This window comes from Myotis yumanensis, unplaced genomic scaffold (assembly GCF_028538775.1).
Source record: "Myotis yumanensis isolate MYYU_CA2020_CCGP unplaced genomic scaffold, mMyoYum1.0.hap1 SCAF_9, whole genome shotgun sequence".
NCBI lineage: Eukaryota > Metazoa > Chordata > Mammalia > Chiroptera > Vespertilionidae > Myotis > Myotis yumanensis.
This window is the reverse complement of record NW_027223760.1, coordinates 30,345,636-30,363,610: the sequence shown is the minus strand read 5'-3', so window position 1 is coordinate 30,363,610 and position 17,975 is coordinate 30,345,636. Positions and strand designations below refer to the sequence as shown.

At 44.6% G+C, this 17,975-nt stretch overlaps 1 protein-coding gene across 2 annotated transcripts in view; it reads right to left on the bottom strand.

The window, feature by feature from the left end:
- The window catches only part of LOC139016881 (aldo-keto reductase family 1 member D1-like), a 45,842-nt gene extending 31,174 nt beyond the window's left edge, over positions 1–14,668 (bottom strand). For both annotated transcript variants that reach the window (XM_070425056.1, XM_070425058.1), the window contains exons 1-2: positions 14,576–14,668; positions 9,018–9,185 (exon numbers count right to left, since the gene is read on the bottom strand). In XM_070425056.1, the coding sequence (XP_070281157.1) occupies positions 9,018–9,185; positions 14,576–14,668 (261 nt within the window). The remainder of the gene's footprint in view (positions 1–9,017; positions 9,186–14,575) is intronic.
- Positions 14,669–17,975: the final 3,307 nt, after the last annotated feature.

The window sequence follows — 17,975 nt, the reverse complement described above, 5'->3', positions numbered from 1 at the left end:
AGATTTAAGATTTTGAAAAACGAACATTTACATTTTTATTTATATAGATGTCAGGCAATCATTTTATTTTTTTAGCCTTGAAAGCAAGACAAGAGAAATGTTCAGGTGGAGAGCATAGTGGGAAAATGTTTTTTGTTGTTACTGTGGGCCCCTTTGGTGGTATTGCTGCCACCCAATGTCAGTGAAAATTCTGGGTTTTTTTTATATTTTAATTTAAAAAACCCATATAGTACTAGCTTTATAATAGGTACTGTTTAAGTATTTTGTAAATTTTAATTCATGCTAACTTTATGAAATAATTGATTTAATTCAGTGTGATTTTTCCAACATGATAGATATTGCAACAGGTTTAAATGTTTCCTAGAAGGAAATTTTGGGGTTCATTTTTCTTGGTGGTTATTAAAAACCTCATTCTTGCAAGAAACAAACAAGGATAAATCATGCAGATAATGTAAAAGTTTAAAAAATTTTAAGATAAGTCAGTTTTCAAAAGTCTTTCTGGCTTTGGACAGGTTGCTTTGGTGTAGGTCCTGACAATATGAATTCAAGTTTACTCCTCTGTGGAAACATTTGGAGAGCACTATTTAAGGCTTAAGGTTTTACTCTAATGTGAGACTGTAATAATAAAATCTTTAGGTATCAGAATTGTAAAGCTATAATAAAGTGAAAAGCTTCAGGTTGATATTTTGGGACAGTGGCTCCATGCGGCCCCTTGGAATCATAAGGCATAAGTGGCTGGTGATTTGGGGAACTGAAAATCCCTGGAGAAATTGGAAAGAGACTGAGTAGGGAGCTGGAAGGAGGGGAGGTCTGGGAGAGGGTGAAATCAGAAACAGTATCTTTTTTTCTTTAGGTTCCTCAGGAGAATTGTATTATAAGTTCTTTAAAGTTCTACAGCTTTATTCCTGCAAAGCTGCCTGTAAATATACATTCTTTATTCCCATTGGTTTTCATTTTAATCGTGATGTTTTATTTTTCTGATTGCTCTTCAATTGATATCGGATTTTTTTATTTTTAGAGTGATGAAAATATTCTGAAATTAGGTAGTGGCTATGGTCATGCAACTTTTGTGAATATACAAATAATTACTTAATCAAAATGGTGAACTTTTGGTACGTGAATTATAGCTCAATAAAGAATTTGTGCTCTATGATAAAATACGTAAATATAAGTCCTCTATCCTATATAATAAAAGGCTTATATGCAAATCAACCGAACGGGGGAACGATGGCTTGCTATGACGCACGTTGACTACCGAGGGCAGACACTCAATTCAGGAGCTGCCCCCTGGTGGTCAGTGCACTCCCAAAGGGGGAGGGCCTCTCAGCCAGAAGCTGGGCTCAGGGCTGGCGAGTGCAGTGGTGGTGGTGGGAGCCTCTCCCACCTCTGCAGCAGCGCTAAGGATGTCTGACTGACGCCTAGGGCCCAACCCCCTTGGCTTTCAGTTGGACATCCCCCAAGGGCTCCTGGACCATGAGAGGATGCAGGCCGGGCTGAAGGACCGCCCCCCACAGGTGCTTGAACTTCATGCACAGGGCCTATAGTCTACACTAATAAAAGAGAAAAATGGTAATTGGCGTACGACTGCTACCCTTCCGATTGGCTAATCAGCGTATCCTTATGCAAATTAACTGTCAGCCAAGATGGCGGCTGGCAGCCAGGCAGCTGGAAGCGAACTTGAGGCTTGCTTGCTCCAGTGACTGCAGATTCCAACGTTCCCGGCCTTGCCGGACTCTGAGCTGGCAGTTTGAAACATTCTAACAAATATAGCCGGCTGGGATCTCAGAGCTGAAGTTATACATTGTTTCGATTATAGAACGGCAAACAAACCAGCAGCGGAAGCCTCAGAACTAGAGCCAGAGCTAAAGCTGGCCCAGAAGAAAAAAAAAAAAAGAAAAAAAGGAGTGGTTGGGAGCTTCAGTCAAAACCCCTAGCCTGAAAGCAGTCCTCAGCCCCTCACCCAGACTGGCCAGGCACCCCAGTGGGGACCCCCACCCTGAAGGGTGTGTGACCAGCTGCAAACAGCCATCATCCCCTCATCCAGGCTGGCCAGGCACCCCAGTGGGGACCCCCACCCTGATCCAGGAGACCCTTCAGGGCAAACCAGCTGGCCCCCAGGCCTCTATCCTATATAGTAAAAGGGTAATATGCCTCCCAGCACAGGGATCAGCGGAGCCACGAGGCCTCCTGGCACCAAATCAGCATGACAGGGGGCAGCGCCCAAACCCCCTGATCGCCCTGCGGCTCTGTGTGTGACAGGGTGTGGCGTCCCAACCCCCTGATCGGCCCTGCTCTGTGTGTGACAGGGGGTGGTGCCCCAACCCCCCCCCCCCCCCCAACGGGCCCTGCTCTGTGTGTGACGGGGTAGAGCCATAACCTCCCCATCGGCCCTGCCCTGAGTGTGACAGTGGGGGCGCCCCAACCCCCTGATTGGCCCTGCTCTGTGGGTGACAGGGGGCGGTGCCCTAACTCCCCTATCGGCCCTACTCTGTGCGTGACAGGGGGGAGCTCCCCAACCCCCTGATGGGCCCTGCTCTGTGCGTGACAGGGGGGAGCTCCCCAACCCCCTGATGGGCCCTGCTCTGTGCGTGACAGGGGGGAGCTCCCCAACCCCCTGATGGGCCCTGCTCTGTGCGTGATGAGGGGGGGGGCAGTGCCCCAAACCCCTGATTGGCCCTGCTCTGTGAGTGACAGGGGGCAGTGCCCCAACCCCCTGATGGGCCCTGCTCTGTGAGTGACAGGGGGCAGCGCCCCAACCCCCTGATTGGCCCTGCTCTGTGCATCACAGGGGGTGGCGCCGCAACCTCCCCATTGAACCTGCCTTGAGTGTGACAGGGGTCGGTGCCCCAACCCCCAAATCAGCCCTACCCTGAGCGTGACTGAGGGTGGCATCACAACCTCCCAATCTGCCCTGCTCTGTGCATGACAGGGGGCGGTGCCCCAACTCCCCAATCAGCCCTGCTCTGAGCCCGACCAGGGGCTGCACCTAGGGATTGGGCTTGCCCTCTGCCACTCAGGAGCAGGCCTAAGCCAGCAGATCATTATCTCCCGAGGGGTCCCAGACTGCGAGAGGGCACAGGCCGGGCTGAGGGACCCCCTCTTCCCCCCCGAGTGCACAAATTTTTGTGCACCGGGCCTCTAGTATATATATAAAAGCCTAAGCAACTGTCCAACTGTTCGACTGTCCGACCGGTAGCTATGACACTCAATAACCACCAGGGGTAGACTCTCCGAATGTTAGCTATGATGCACACTGACCACCAGGAGGCAGACGCTCAACAAAGGAACCTCCAAGCAACAGCAACTTTGCAGAGTGTCCTCCCATACTCCAGGACCCCTTAGGGGATGTCGGACTGTCAGTTTCGGCCCGATCCCTGCAGGCCTGGCTGAGGGACCCCATCTACTGAAGAAACCCCGCTCACTCAGCAGATGCCCTCTAAGCCTCAGCGCTTCCCCAGTTGCGGCTGGCGGGGGAGGGACCATAGGAGGTTGGCTCCAAGGTGTGTCTGGCCCGTCTAGCCCAGTCCCACCCCACCGGCCATCTTCTAATTACTTTCAGTTTGCATGAATCCATTCACCGGGCCTCCAGTAAAACCTTAAAAATACTAGAAGAAATTACAGGCAACAAAACCTCAGACATCTCTCCTAGTAATATGTTTACTGATACATCTCCTAGGGCAGTGGTCGGCAAACTGCGGCTCGGCAAACTGCAGCTCGAGAGCCACATGCGGCTCTTTGGCCCCTTGAGTGTGGCTCTTCCACAAAATACCGACTTCTACGCATGGGCTACGAAGTTTCAATCGCTCTGTCAGTGCGCGTCCGCATGTGGTATTTTGTGGAAGAGCCTCACTCAAGGGGCCAAAGAGCTGCATGTGGCCTGCGAGCCGCAGTTTGCCAATCACGGTCCTAGGGTAAAGGAAACTAAGCAGAAAAATAAACAAATAGGACTACATCAAAATAAAAAGCTTCTGCACAGCATGAGAACCCATCAATAAAATGAAAAGGGAGCCCACAATATTTGGCAATGATACATCTTACAAAGGGTTAATATCCAAGATATATAAGGAGCCCTAGCTTGTTTGGCTTAGTGTATAAATTGTCGGCTGCAGACTGAAGGGTCCCAGGTTCGATTCCTGCTAAGGGCACATGCCAAGATTGCATGCTTGATCCCCAGTAAAGGATATGCAGGAGGCATCCAATCAATGATTCTCCTTCATCATTGATGTTTCTATCTCTCTCCCCCTCTCCCTTTCTTTCTGAAAATCAATAAAAATATATTTAAAAACAACAAAAACACGAAAATATATAAGAAAGTCATACAACTTAACAAAAGGAAGAAAAAAATCCAATTAAAAAATGGGCAAAGGACCTAAATGGACACTTTCCAAGGTGGATACACACATGGCCAAGAGACATATGGAAAAGTGCTCAAAGTCACTCATCATCAGAGAGATCCACATTAAAACAACAATGTGGTATCACCTCACACTTGTTAGAATGGCTACCATCAGTAAATCAACAAATAACAAGTGATGGCGAGGATGTAGAGAAAAGGGAACCCTAGTACACTGCTAGTGGGAATGTAGACGGGTGCAGCCATTATGGAAAACATTATGGAGTTTCCTCAAAAAATTAAATATGGAACTGCCTCTTGACCCAGTGATCCCACTTCTAGGAATATATCCTCAGAAACCTGAAACACTAATCAGAAAGGATATATGCACCCCTATGTTCATAGCACAATTTATAAAAGCTAAAGCCAGGAAAACCCAAGTGTCCATTATTAGATGAGTGGATAAAAAAGCTGTGGTACATTTATATCATGGAACTAGAGGCCTGGTGCACAGATTTGTGCACTAATGGGATCCCTCAGCATGGCCTGCGGGGATTAGGTCGAAACTGGCAGTTCATCACCACCTGCTGCTCCTGCCTCCTGGCCCCGCTGTGCCTGCCATGGGCTCACTCCCAGTCACTCCTGATCAGGAAAGGCTTGTGCCACCACAACAGCGCTTGCCAGCCATGAGCTCGGCGTCTGTTACCTGGCGATCAGCTGAGCAGGACTCCCACTGTGGGAGTGCACTGATCACCAGAGGACAGCTCCCGTGTTGAGTGTCTGCCCCCCTGGTGGTCAGTGCGCATCATAGTTACTGGTTGATCGGTTGGTTGCTAAGGCTTTTGTATAGATAGATAGATACTATGCACCAGAAAAAGGATCCCTTACTCTTTTAGCAAGCATGGAGGGACCTTTAGTGTATTGTGCTAAGCCAGTGGTTCTCAACCTTCCTAATGCGGAGATCCTTTAATACAGTTCCTCATGTTGTGGTGACAGCAATTACATTGTTACAAATTGAACATAATTAAAGCATAGTGATTAATCACAAAAACAATATGTAATTATATATGTGTTTTCCAATGGTCTTAGGAGACCCCTGTGAAAGGGTCGTTTGACCCCCAAAGGGGTCACGACCCACAGTTTGAGAACCACTGTGATAAGCAAAAATAAGCCAGTCAGAGAAAGTCAAGTAGCACATGATCTCACTCATAAGCGGAATTTAATGAACAAAATAAACTGATGAACAAAATAGATCCAGAGACATAGAGGCATTGAACAGACTTTTGAATAGCAGAGGGAAAGCAAGGGAGGATGGGTGGGTGGGAAGAGAAAAAGGAAAGAACTTGCATGCGTGTATGTGCATATATATAAAATCCATGGATGCCGGGAGCCGGTCCATCCTTGCTGCTTGACACAGTTGCTGCAGAGAAGAAACATCTGCACAGCATATGTTTCAAGGGACCTGGTGTATATAGCATACTGTTCTTAATATGTTTGCTCCCCTTAGCGCTATGTGTTTTAACCAAGGTCACCTCTCCGAGAAAGGTTGTTTCCCCAGGTAGGGATTTTTCCCTGAGGTTAGGGAGGGGATACAACCCCTTAACTAAGTGCCAGGCGGGTAGTTAATCACTTTAACTACAAACAATCACGCTTAAGCTACATAATCTTTACTCCCTGGAATGGAGATAAGAAATGCCCTAATCTTTGCAATAGAAATTGACAGGATTAAAATCAACTGGTATAAATACAGATGTAACAAGACAATAAACATCAGATCCTAACCAGAACTTGGCCAGAACTTTGGCTGGAGATCCTGGCTAGAGGTCCTGACTAGGCTGCTGATCAACTGAAGGCTGTCTCCGTGTCATTCCTTCTTCGCCGACTCCGTCCACACCTTTGGGGACCCATGGACCTGCTGGGGTTGGACCCCAGCACATGGACACAGACAATAGGATGGTGAAGACCTGGGGTGGGTGTTGGAAGTGGACTAGAAGGGCTCAGTGGGGGACATATGTATTACTTTCAACAATAAAGATTTAATTTAAAAAATTAGTTATCTATGAACAAATAGGCACAAAAGGAGGCACAATGGTTTAAAGAAACATTTAGCAAATACTTCTATTACTGTGATTCTCAACCTTCCTAATGCCACGATCTTTAATACAGTTCCTCATGTTGTGGTGACCCCCAATTTCATTGTTACAAATTGAACATAATTAAAGCATAGTGATTAATCACAAAAACAATATGTAATTATATATGTGTTTCCCCATGGTCTTAGGAGACCCCTGTGAAAGGGTCGTTCAACCCCCAAAGGGGTCATGACCCACTGGTTGAGAACCGCTGTGATAAGCAACAATAAGCCAGTCAGAGAAAGACAAGTAGCACATGATCTCACTCATAAGCAGAATTTAATGAACAAAATAAACTAATGAATAAAATAGATCCAGAGACATAGAAGCATTGAACTGATTTTCGAAGAACACAAGGAAAGCAAGGGAGGATGGGTGGGTGGGAAGAGAAAAAGGAAAGAACTTGTATGCGTGTATGTGCATATATATAAAATCCATGGACACAGACAATAGGATGGTGAAGGCCTGGTGTGGGTGTTGGAGGTGGGCTAGACTGGCTCAATGGGGGATATATGTAATACTTTCCACAATAAAGATCTACACAAATAAAAGAGAAACATGTTAATTAGTGTACGACTGCTACCCTTCCCATTGGCTAATCAGCATATCCTTATGCAAATTAACTGTCAGCCAAGATGGCGGCTGGCAGCCAGGCAGCTGGAAGCGAACATGAGGGTTGCTGGCTCCAGTGACTGCAGACTCCAACGTTCCCCACCTGACTTGCCGGCCTCTGAGCTGCAACTCTAAGCAACTGTACTATGTTGCAAATAAGAAGCTAAACAAAACCCCAGAAATCGGCTTTCAGTCAGCAGGTTCAGCCAGCCGGACCGCAACATTGTATCAAATACAGAAGGAAAAACAAAGGCCAGAAACCGGCTTTCAGCAGCTGAGGCCTCAGAGCTAAAGCTGGCCCAGAATAAAAAAAAAAAAGAAAAAAAGGAGCAGTTGGGAGCTTTAGTCACCCGCCAGCTGGAAAACGGACCTCAGCCCTCACCCAGACTGGCCAGACACCCCAGTGGGGACCCCCCACCCTGATCCAGGACACCCTTCAGGGCAAACCAGCCAGCCCCCACCCATGCACCAGGCCTCTATTCTAAATAGTAAAAGGGTAATATGCCTCCTGGCACCGGGATTAGCGGAGCAGTGAGGCCCCCAGCACCGGGATCAGCGTGACAGGGGGCAGGGCCCAAACCCCCTGATCGCCCTGCGGCTCTGTGTGTGACGGGGGGAGCTTCCCAACCCCCTGATCGACCCTGCTCTGTGTGTGACAGGGAACGGAGCCCTAACCCCCTGATCGGCCCTGCTCTGTGTGTGACAGGCTGCGGCACCCCAACCCCTCCCCCACCCACGGGCCCTGCTCTGTGTGTGACAGGGTAGAGCCATAACCTCTCCATTGGCCCTGCCCTGAGTGTGACAGGGTGCAGGGCCCCAACACCCTGATCCGCCCTGCTCTGTGTGTGACAGGGGGCGGTGCCCCAACTCCCCTATCGGCCCTACTCTGTGAGTGACAGGGGGGAGCTCCTCAACCCCTTGATCGGCCCTGCTCTGTGCATGACAGGGGGGAGCTCCTCACCCCCCTGATGGGCCCTGCTCTGTGCGTGACAGGGGGGAGTTCTCCAACTCCCTGATCGACCCTGCTATGTGTGTGACAGGGTATGGAGCCCCAACCCCCCTGATGGGCCCTGCTCTGTGCATGACAGAGGGTGGCACCGCAACCTCCCCATCGACCCTGCCTTGAGTGTGACGGGGCGGTGCCCCAACCCCCCAATCGGCCCTGCTCTGAGCCTGACCAGGGGCTGCACCTAGGGATTGGGCCTGCCCTCTGCCACCCGGGAGCAGGCCTAAGCCAGCAGGTCGTTATCTCCCCAGGGGTCCCAGACTGCGAGAGGGCACAGGCCAGGCTGGGGGACCCCCCTCTCCTCCCGAGTGCACAAATTTTTGTGCACCAGGCCTCTAGTTTAATTAATAAAAAGAATTAGTTATCTATGAACAAATAGGCACAAAAGGAGGCACAAAGGTTTAAAGAAACCTTTAGCAAATACTTCTATAACAGTGGTTCTCAACCTTCCCAATGCCGTGACCCTTTAATACAATTCCTCAAGTTGTGGTGACCCCCCAATTTCACTGTTACAAATTGAATATAAAGCATAGTGATTGATCACAAAAACAATATGTAATTATACATGTGTTTCCCAATGGTCTTAGGCGACCCATGTGAAAGGGTCATTCGACCCCCAAAGGGGTTGTGACCCACAGGTTGAGAACCGCTGTTCTGTAACGTGAACCATCTCCTCCTTTCCCTCCACTTCCCTAATTTTTGCTCTATAGACTTGGTTCTTTGCATATTGTTTTAAATCTGTGCCCATGTATGAAGAAAGCTTTGCCCGAAGCCCACTTCAAGGGGCTCATTAGTCCCTAACATCTTGGCAAGAGTAAGGAATTTGGCAGTTGAAAATTCACTCCTCTTCGTGAGTCCAACTTTCTTGGGCAGAGAAAAGTGACATCAGGTCCATCATTAATATGAGGGGATGGAGGGGAAGGGAAACTCTCACCTTTCCGCAGTAGAAAATATCCTCTCTCTTCACCCTTCCTTCTGCTATCTTCTCTCTGATGGCCTCCCCCACTTCGTTCTCATTCTGGTAGCTGTAGGCCCCATCAATGTGCCGGTACCCAACATCGATGGCGAGCTTCAATCCTGCCCTACAGCTCCCCTTAGGGGTCTGAAATAAAGGGGTTGAAGTTTGGGAGAAAAGAAATGAGTCTTTCATTTAGTTCAGGGGTCCTCAACCTTTTTAAACAGGGGACCAGTTCATTGTCCCTCAGACCGTTAGAGGGCCGGACTATAGTTTAAAAAAAAAATATGAACAAATTCCTGTGCACACTGCACATATCTTATTTTAAAGTAAAAAAAAAAAAAAATGGGAACAAATACAATATTTGTATTTGCATGTGGCCCGAGGGCCGTAGTTTGAGGACCCCTGATTTAGTTTAATCAGTATTAATCAGGACACTGCTGTAGAGTGAAAATGACAAATTTCCAATTCCATGCTGTTGTGATTGGGAGATGGTATCTAGAGGCTGGAGAAACTGACCTTCTAGGGAGCATTCCATCCTCAGTGGGAGACTCCATCCATCCCAGGTCTGCCCTTAGATTTGTGGTTTCAGAGATGTGACTTGGTCAATGTTACCAGTGACAAAATATTTCATGGTTTCCATGCTATAGGAAGGCACAGTTCATTGACATCGGTTCAGTTATAAATCAAAGGTTTGGGTGAGTAAACTGAGATATAGCCACAGAATGGAAAACTAACAGGTAGTAAAAATGAATGAACTATTGATATACACAGCAACATGGATGAATATCAAATAAGTATACCGAAGAAAAGAAGCAAGACAAAAAAGAATGGGAACAGATTCTAGAACAACAGGTGATGTCTGGCAGGATGGGTATGAGTGAGTGAGGGGGTGAAAGGAGAGTGTGTGGATGTATGTAGTGTGTGTGAGTGAGTGAGGGACAGGAAAATCTAGCAGGAGTATCAGAGGCTGGCAGACCAGGCTCTCCTGGGCAGGGAGCCCCTACCACTGCTGTGGGTACTCTCCAGCCTGCGGGGCTCATGCATGGAGCCCAAGGCCATCTTGAAGGGGAGAGTGGCCTCCTCTAGGAACTCATCAGCACAACCATCTAGACTGGCTTTGGACACTGCCCATGACCCAGCAGCCACACCAGCCAAAGTCCTGCTTCCCCGCCCGCAGACCTGCAGACCTGCAGACCCTAGGAAGTCCGTCTCCAAGGGTTCACGGATCCCGCAGCAGTACGTGCGAATTCTCCCTCCCGGACTGCTGACCTCTGGACACCAAAGTTGCGTTTCCAGTGCGCAGGCCTCCTGAGCCCATCGCCTGGCTCCCAGAGGCCTCGGTAAGCCCTCGCTGGGTGCGCTCATATCCAAACAAGGGAACACAGCCCTGACAACAGAAACTGGGACTTCCCCCTCCCCACCTGCCTGCCCAGAGATACCACAGTTGCTTGGCTTTAGCAAGTGGGTCCCCTGAGCCTGCCACCCTGGCAGGCGACTCCCACGTGCCTCTGGGAGCCGCCACTGGGTGTGCTCATATCCAACCAATGGAACAAGGCCCTGGCAGCAAAACTTGAACTTCCCCCTCCTCAGCTGCCGACCTCCAGTCACCACAGTGGCACTGATCCAGTGCTCAGGCCCCCTGAGTTCACTGCCCCAGTAATGTGGCTCTTGGGTTCCTCTCTGATCTGCTACAAGGTGTGACCCTGGCTATTGGCATCCAGTCCCTGTGGTTGGACAGATATTTGAAAAAAAATGAAACTAGACCACCAACTTACACCATACACAAAAACAAACTCAAAATGGAGAAAGGACTTAAATGTAAGGCAGGAAATAATAAAAAATTTAGAAGAAGCCATAAGCAGAATAATAGCAGACATTTGTCATAGCAATATCTTCAGTGATATAGCTCCTAGGGCAATGGAAACTAAGGAGAAAATAAAATAATGAGACTACATCAAAATAAAAAGCTATCTTTCCTAAGGGTTTAATCTCTAAAATTTACAGGGAACTCATACAACTTAACAAAAGGAAGATAAACAGTCCAATCAAAAAGTACATACAGAAGGTCAAGAGACATATGAAAACATGCTCAAAGTGACTAATCATTCGAGAGATGCAAATTAAAACAACAATGAGGTACCATCTCACACCTGTCAGAATGGCTACCATCAACAAATCAACAAACAAGAAGTGCTGGGGAGGATGTGGAGAAAAAGGAGCCCTCTTGCACACTTGGTGGGAATGCAGACTGGTACAGCTACTGTGGAAAACAGTATGGTGTTTCATCAAAAAATTAAAAAATGGAATTCCCTTTTGATCCAGTAATCCCACTTCTAGGACTATATCCCAAGAAACCAGAAACACCAATCGGAAAGGATATATGCGTCCCTATGTTCATAGCAGCACAATTCACCATAGCTAAGATTTGGAAACAGCCTAAGTGCCCATCAGCAGATGAGTGGATTAAAAAATGGTTGTACATCTACACAATGGAATTCTATGCTGCTGTCAAAAGGAAGGAATTGTTACCATTTGGAACATCATGGATGGAACTGGAGAGCATTATTCTAAGCAAAATACGCCAGTCAGAGAAAGATAAATATTGCATGATCTCACTAATATATGGGATAAAATGATCAACATAATTTGATGAAGAAAAATAGATCGATCTAGAGACAAATGGTAGGGAAGGGGAGGTTAGAGAGCAACTAATGGACTTGTAGGCATGCATATTAGTATAACCAATGGACACAGACATTAGGGTGCTGGGGGCTTGCCCCGGTTGGGAATGGCTGGGGAAATGAGAGGTTCAATTGTGGAAAAAGGACACACATGTAAAACTTTAGACAATAAAAAATAAAATAAAATAAGATAAAATAAAATAAAGTATTCTCCCTGCATTGGCTGAGTGGCTCAGTTTCTTGAGCATCAACTCATGTACCAAAAGGTAACTGGTTCAATTCCCACTTATGGCATATACCCAGGACGTGGGTGCATACTGTAGGCAACTGATCCATGTTCCCCTCTCTCTCTCTCTTCCTCTCTCTTCCTCTCTCTCTAAAATCAATAAAAACATATTTAAAAAAATATTCACCCTTACATGGCAGAAGCAGCAATGGGGTGAACTATAATTACTAAATTAGTAATCAATTACTAATTAATTTTAACCTATCTGTATAAACCAGTTGTATATGTGGACATAAACAACAAACTTTATAATTTTAAATGTAGCATTGGAGAATTCTATATAAATTCTAACAGCTTTGTTAGGAAAATAAATTTTAGAGAAAAAAATCAGAAAGATCAAATAGCATACCATATATGGAGACTGAAATAAGTGATATGATAGGAGAATCTAAAGTGCAAAGGTTTTTTTTCACAATTAAGGACAATGTCAATAAAATAAAGAGTTCTGTTTCCTAAAATGGCCAATAGCACCCTTTCTCCACTTGAGAAATGAGCAAGTCCTTAAGGATGAACTTTCTTTTTTTTTTCTTTATTGATTAAGGTATTATATATGTGTCCTTATCCCCCGATTGCTCCCACCCCCTACTCATGCCCTCACCCCCCTGTTGTCTGTGTCCATTGGTTAAGCTTATATGCATGCATACAAGTCCTTTGCTTGATATCTCCCCCTTACTCCCAACCTCCCCTACCTTCCCTCTGAGGTTTGACGGTCTGATCGATGCTTCTCTGTCTTTGGAACTACAGGATATAACATATGTCCTAGGGCCACATATTTGTATGGTATTGTGTAATAAGTACAATACATGAGTCTGAAAACCCAGTTGGAGTGATTCATTTTAGCATCACTCCCTTTGACCTACTTGGAAAATGCGTGCTTCCCATCCCTGAATTTTTGGCTCTGTGATTCTAAAGGTCCTAATTCACAGGGGGAAATCAGCCTCCTTATTGTAAGAGTTCAGCATTCAAGGAAAGAATTGCCATGTTGGCAGGGGTAACATACCTAATCACAAGAGGTTAGGTGAACCAATGATATACTTATTACCAATTGTGATTGTTAATGGACAAGGCAGCAGCCATAACTTGAGAAGGTAGTTGACTAGAGATTCAGACAACTCAGGGATGAGGATTTGGGACATAATACTAGGTAAGTCACACAGACTAGCAGAGATATTGGCTAAGGATACAGGGAACTTAGAATGGGTATTCTTGGAGGAAGAGAATAAGTAGAAGTTGCAATTGAAGACAGCTTTAGTGGCAAGGGCCTTATTCATCCTGCTAATCTACCTCTTTAAAAATTTTCCCAGGAAACAGACCAAACAGAATTCTGGAAGAGCTGTTCCCAGGGGTGAACTTAGCATATAAAAGCAATTGACAGCAGGGGTAGAACATGTCATAATGAACTGCATTTCCTCAGTCCTCAGAAGTGTTGGCTGCTCATTACTCACATCTGGTTCCCTCTATGGATGACCCAGGGTATAAAGGCCTGATGCTCTTACCTGAACTCAGCACATCTCTGTGGCACCATTCCCATTCCAGAACTCCCTGTGGCATTGATGAGCAACTGCATCGCAGTTCAACTGTCCCCATTGCACACACCCTTACAGGTCTGGTCTCAGAGTACTCTCCAACAAGCCTCCTGTGTGCAAATCTCCTTCTCAGAGGCTGTTCCCAGATTTCCCAATTTAACACTTGGATAGAGAAGGATTTCTTAAACAAGCCACAGAAAGTACTAATGATAAATTAAAGAGTGCTAAAGGTGAGCACATTAAAATTGGGAATCTCTGTTCATCAGAAGACACCATTCATTAAAAGAGTAAAAAGGTAAGTGAGAAGAGATATTTTCACATAGATATAACTAACAAAGAACTCATATACAGATATTTTAAAAATCCACTATAGCAATAAGAGAAGAGAAATACAATAAAAAAACATTCGTGGAAGACACAGCCACTTTGCAAAAGATCTCCAAATGCCTAATAAAAATATGAAAAATTAATCTCATGTAGAGTTGAAAGGAAGTGCAAATCAAAACCAGAGTTGCATAAATTTAAAAAATCAGCAAGTGTTGATGAGAATGTTCCCTCATACTGTGGGCTCCTTTTTCATTTTGTTGATGGTTACTTTTGCTGTGCAGAAGCTTATTTTGATATAGTCCTATTTGTTTATTTTCTCTGTAGTTTCCTTTGCCCTAGGAGATGTATTTGTAAACATATTGCTACAGAGATGCATTTTAGACTAAACTAAAAGTGCTCAAATATGAACTTAAAAAAATCACAGGCCATAACCTCAGTGATTTCATGTGCTTTAGATCAATAAAATAAGAAGCACTCGCTGAATTTTAGTCAAGAAAGCAGAAAGGTCCCATTCTCTAATCCAAGATCATTTTAAATCACAAATTGATTTAGTTTAATGTTTGGCTCAATACTCATTCAGCCAAACAATAGCCCTTGGAAGTTGCTTTCATTATTACAAAAAGTCAATCAATTAGATCCATTTAAAATGAAGTACAGATTATACTTTAGAAAAGTTTCTTATTTAAAAAAATACAGAAAGAGATATAAATTTACCAATACAGAGTCTTGGTAGGTACCAAACCCAATGATAGGAATGCTGTTTCCATCACTTAGAGGTATGCGGTGATCTGCTGCAGTGAGTTCCATCTTGGCGAGCCTAGGACTTCAGATTTCTAGGAGTGATTCGGAACACTTTGGACAGGTGTCCTAGGGCCTATTTAATCAAAGAAAGGAGGGCAAGAGGGAGGAGCAGTGGGAGGGAAGAGAGATTGACAGATCTATTTCTCAACCTGTTTTCTTCTAGGTTGTTATGGAAATACTGAGATTGTCCTTTGAACTATATTCGAGACATAAGAATAACTCAATTGAGAGTTTATGCTTATACCTCCGCAAAGAAAAGATTGAACAACAACAACAACAAAGGAAAGGAATCGAGTGGGGTTCTGTTAGGATGCTTTTGTTGCCAACTAACAGGTCTATCTCAAATTCTCTTAGAATATAAAGGAAATTTATTGGTTTGTATTCCTGAAAACGTCAACATTAGGACTAGCTTAAGGTGAGACTAGAGTAGTTCCTGTCCCAGAACTTCCCTGGAGATTCTGAGGCAGCAGGATGGGGCAGGGGTCTGGATTGCTACCACCTAGATGTAAACTTGGAAACATTGGGCCAGAGGATCAAAGGAAAAAGCAGGAAACAGTTTCACCCCCTCTGTCTCCTGGCTGTCTCAGCTGACTCTCCCCTTATCATTGAAAGACAGTAATCAGCCCTTGAAGTGACTCAGCTCCAGCTTCAGGTCCACTGACACAGAGCTTACCTCCTCCATAGCTCAACCATAACCCAGGAATGGAGTCTTTTTTGCCTCAATAGTCTTTTTTGGTTGAACCATCCATCGCTAAATCAATCAGAGTGGTCAAAGGAAATAAAAGACTGATTTGATTGCCTTAAGAGAATACTAGTAGAAGCCATTTCTACATGTGGAGTTGGTGTTAATCCACTGGTTCTCAACTTTCCTAATGCCGCGACCCTTTAATACAGTTCCTCATGTTGTGGTGACCCCCAATGTCATTGTTAAAAATTGAACATAATTAAACAATAGAGATTAATCACAAAAACAATATGTAATTATATATGTGTTTTCTGATGGTCTTAGGCAACCTCTGTGAAAGGGTCTTTCGACCCCCAAAGGGGTTGCGACCCACAGGTTGAGAACCGCTGGGTTAATCCCTCCTGGGAACATTCTGGATGTTGTTAATGAAAGGGAAAGAAGTAGTAATTAGGGAAACAATGGTTATTTATTTTAATCTTCCTCTAAAGAACTGTGCAACAGTCCATGATGATGGAAGTGTCCTGAAATTTGCCTGAAATTGACTTGTCCTCTCTCTAAAAAATTCATTCTTGCTAATATACACACAGGCAGTGGATACAATAATTTCCATCAGCGTGGGGCAGTGTGGAATGTGGGCAGTAATGGTCCTCAATATCAGTTGTCAAATCAGTCCATCACTCATTGCCACCTTTGTGTGCTAAGATGTTAGCTAGAATATCTCTTTATTATTGACTTTCTAGCTCTATGAATTTTAGAACATGTATAGATTTATATAACTACCATCACATGTAGGATACTGAAACCTTCTATAACCCAGAGAATGCCTTCATGTTATTTCTTTATAATCGTCACCTCCACCACCTGCACCCCCTGGAGAAGTCACTTGCTCTTGTTCATTCCTATTGTTTTATCTTTTGAGAATATCATATGAATGGAATCATACAGTATATATAGTCTTTTGAAATTGCCTTCTTTCAGTCAGCATAATCTGTTTGAGATCCAACCATGTTGTGGCTTGTATCAACAGCTTCTTTAGTTTTTATTGTTGCATAGTCTCCTATATAATAAAAGCACAGTATGCAAATTGTCCCCTCAACTGGGAGTTCTTCTGGGAGTTCGACCAGGGGGCTGGGCCAGCCGGGGGACGGGAGGGAGGCCCCAGCTGGCAGCAGTGGTGGCAGCAGGCAACTTGGGGAAGGGAGGGAGACTCTGGCTGGCAGCAGTGGCAGCAGTGGCAGCAGCTATAGACGGCTGGGGAACGAGAGGGAGTATACGGCCGGAATTCAGCAGCCGCTAGGGACCCTACAAGTGCACGAATTTCGTTTGTTTTCAATTTTTGGTGATTGTGAATAAAACTGCTGTAAACATTTGCATACAGGTGTTTGTATGAACATTAATTTTTATTTCTCCAGCAGTGAGATGGTTGAATCATGTGGTGTGTTTGACTATGTAGGAAGCTGCCAAACTGCTTTTCTCAATGGTTGTAACATTTTGCATCCCCACCAACAATGCATATGAGTTACAGTTCTCCATCCTTGACACAATTTGCCCTGTTTGTATGTTTTTACTCAAGTTATTTGATAGATTTGTCATGATATCCCCTGGTTATTTTAATTTTCATTTGCCATGTGGATGATGATGCTGAACATTTTTTCATGTACTTATTTGACATCTTTATTTCTTCTTGGTGAAGTGCATATTCTAATCTTTTGCCTATTTTTTAATTCGTTTGTTTGACTTAGTGTTGAGTTTGGAGATTTCTTGGTACATTTTTGATACATGGTATTTACTGGATATGTTGTTTGCAATCCCCCCCCCCCCCCCCCCCGAGTCTGTAGCTTGCTTTTTCACTCTCTTAATTGTGTCTTTTATGGAACACAAATTTTTAAATTTTGTAACGTTCATTTTTTTGTATTGTGTTTTGAATCTTACCTCCAGATTCTCAGGTCATTCGTACTGTGTATGTGGTTAAGTTGGAAAGCACACTTGTACCTTACCCGTACAATGATGAGATTTGTAGTATTTAGTCACATCAACATGCAGTTTCGCAAAGACTATGACTAGAGAGGACATTCCTAAATGCACAGAGTAGTCTGACATTGACTCATAATGGGAGTGCTGACGTCATTAAAGCTAATGGGAATACCTTGAGATTTGGAAATTTAAGTCTTTGAGAACTTCAATAATTTTTAGTTTTAGAATTTGTTTTCTACATTTTTCTGAAGTTCAAGGATAAGGATAGTAGTTTTGGGGTAAAAGGCAATAGTTTTCAAAGTTTTTAAAACATAGTCTGGCAAGAAAAAGTATTATTTACCCTACAGATACGCAAAGAATGATCAAAGTTTACCAGAAAATACTGATTGAACCAACATTTGCTCTTTTATTTCATGCTACTTGCAGGCTAGCCCAGATTTAAAGTGAATTTACTTTTGGAAAAGACTCATATGCCAAGAGTGAATTTGAGTCTGTGGTACCATAACTTGCTTGACAAGCTTTAGTTTTTGTGTTTAAGTGTGAACTATTAATGAAGAAAATTGAATTAAGCTGATCAAAAGGTGCGTTACTATGTTTGAGGCAGTGTTTGATTATTAAAATTATCCACAGAACTCAATTTAAAAGTTATAGGCA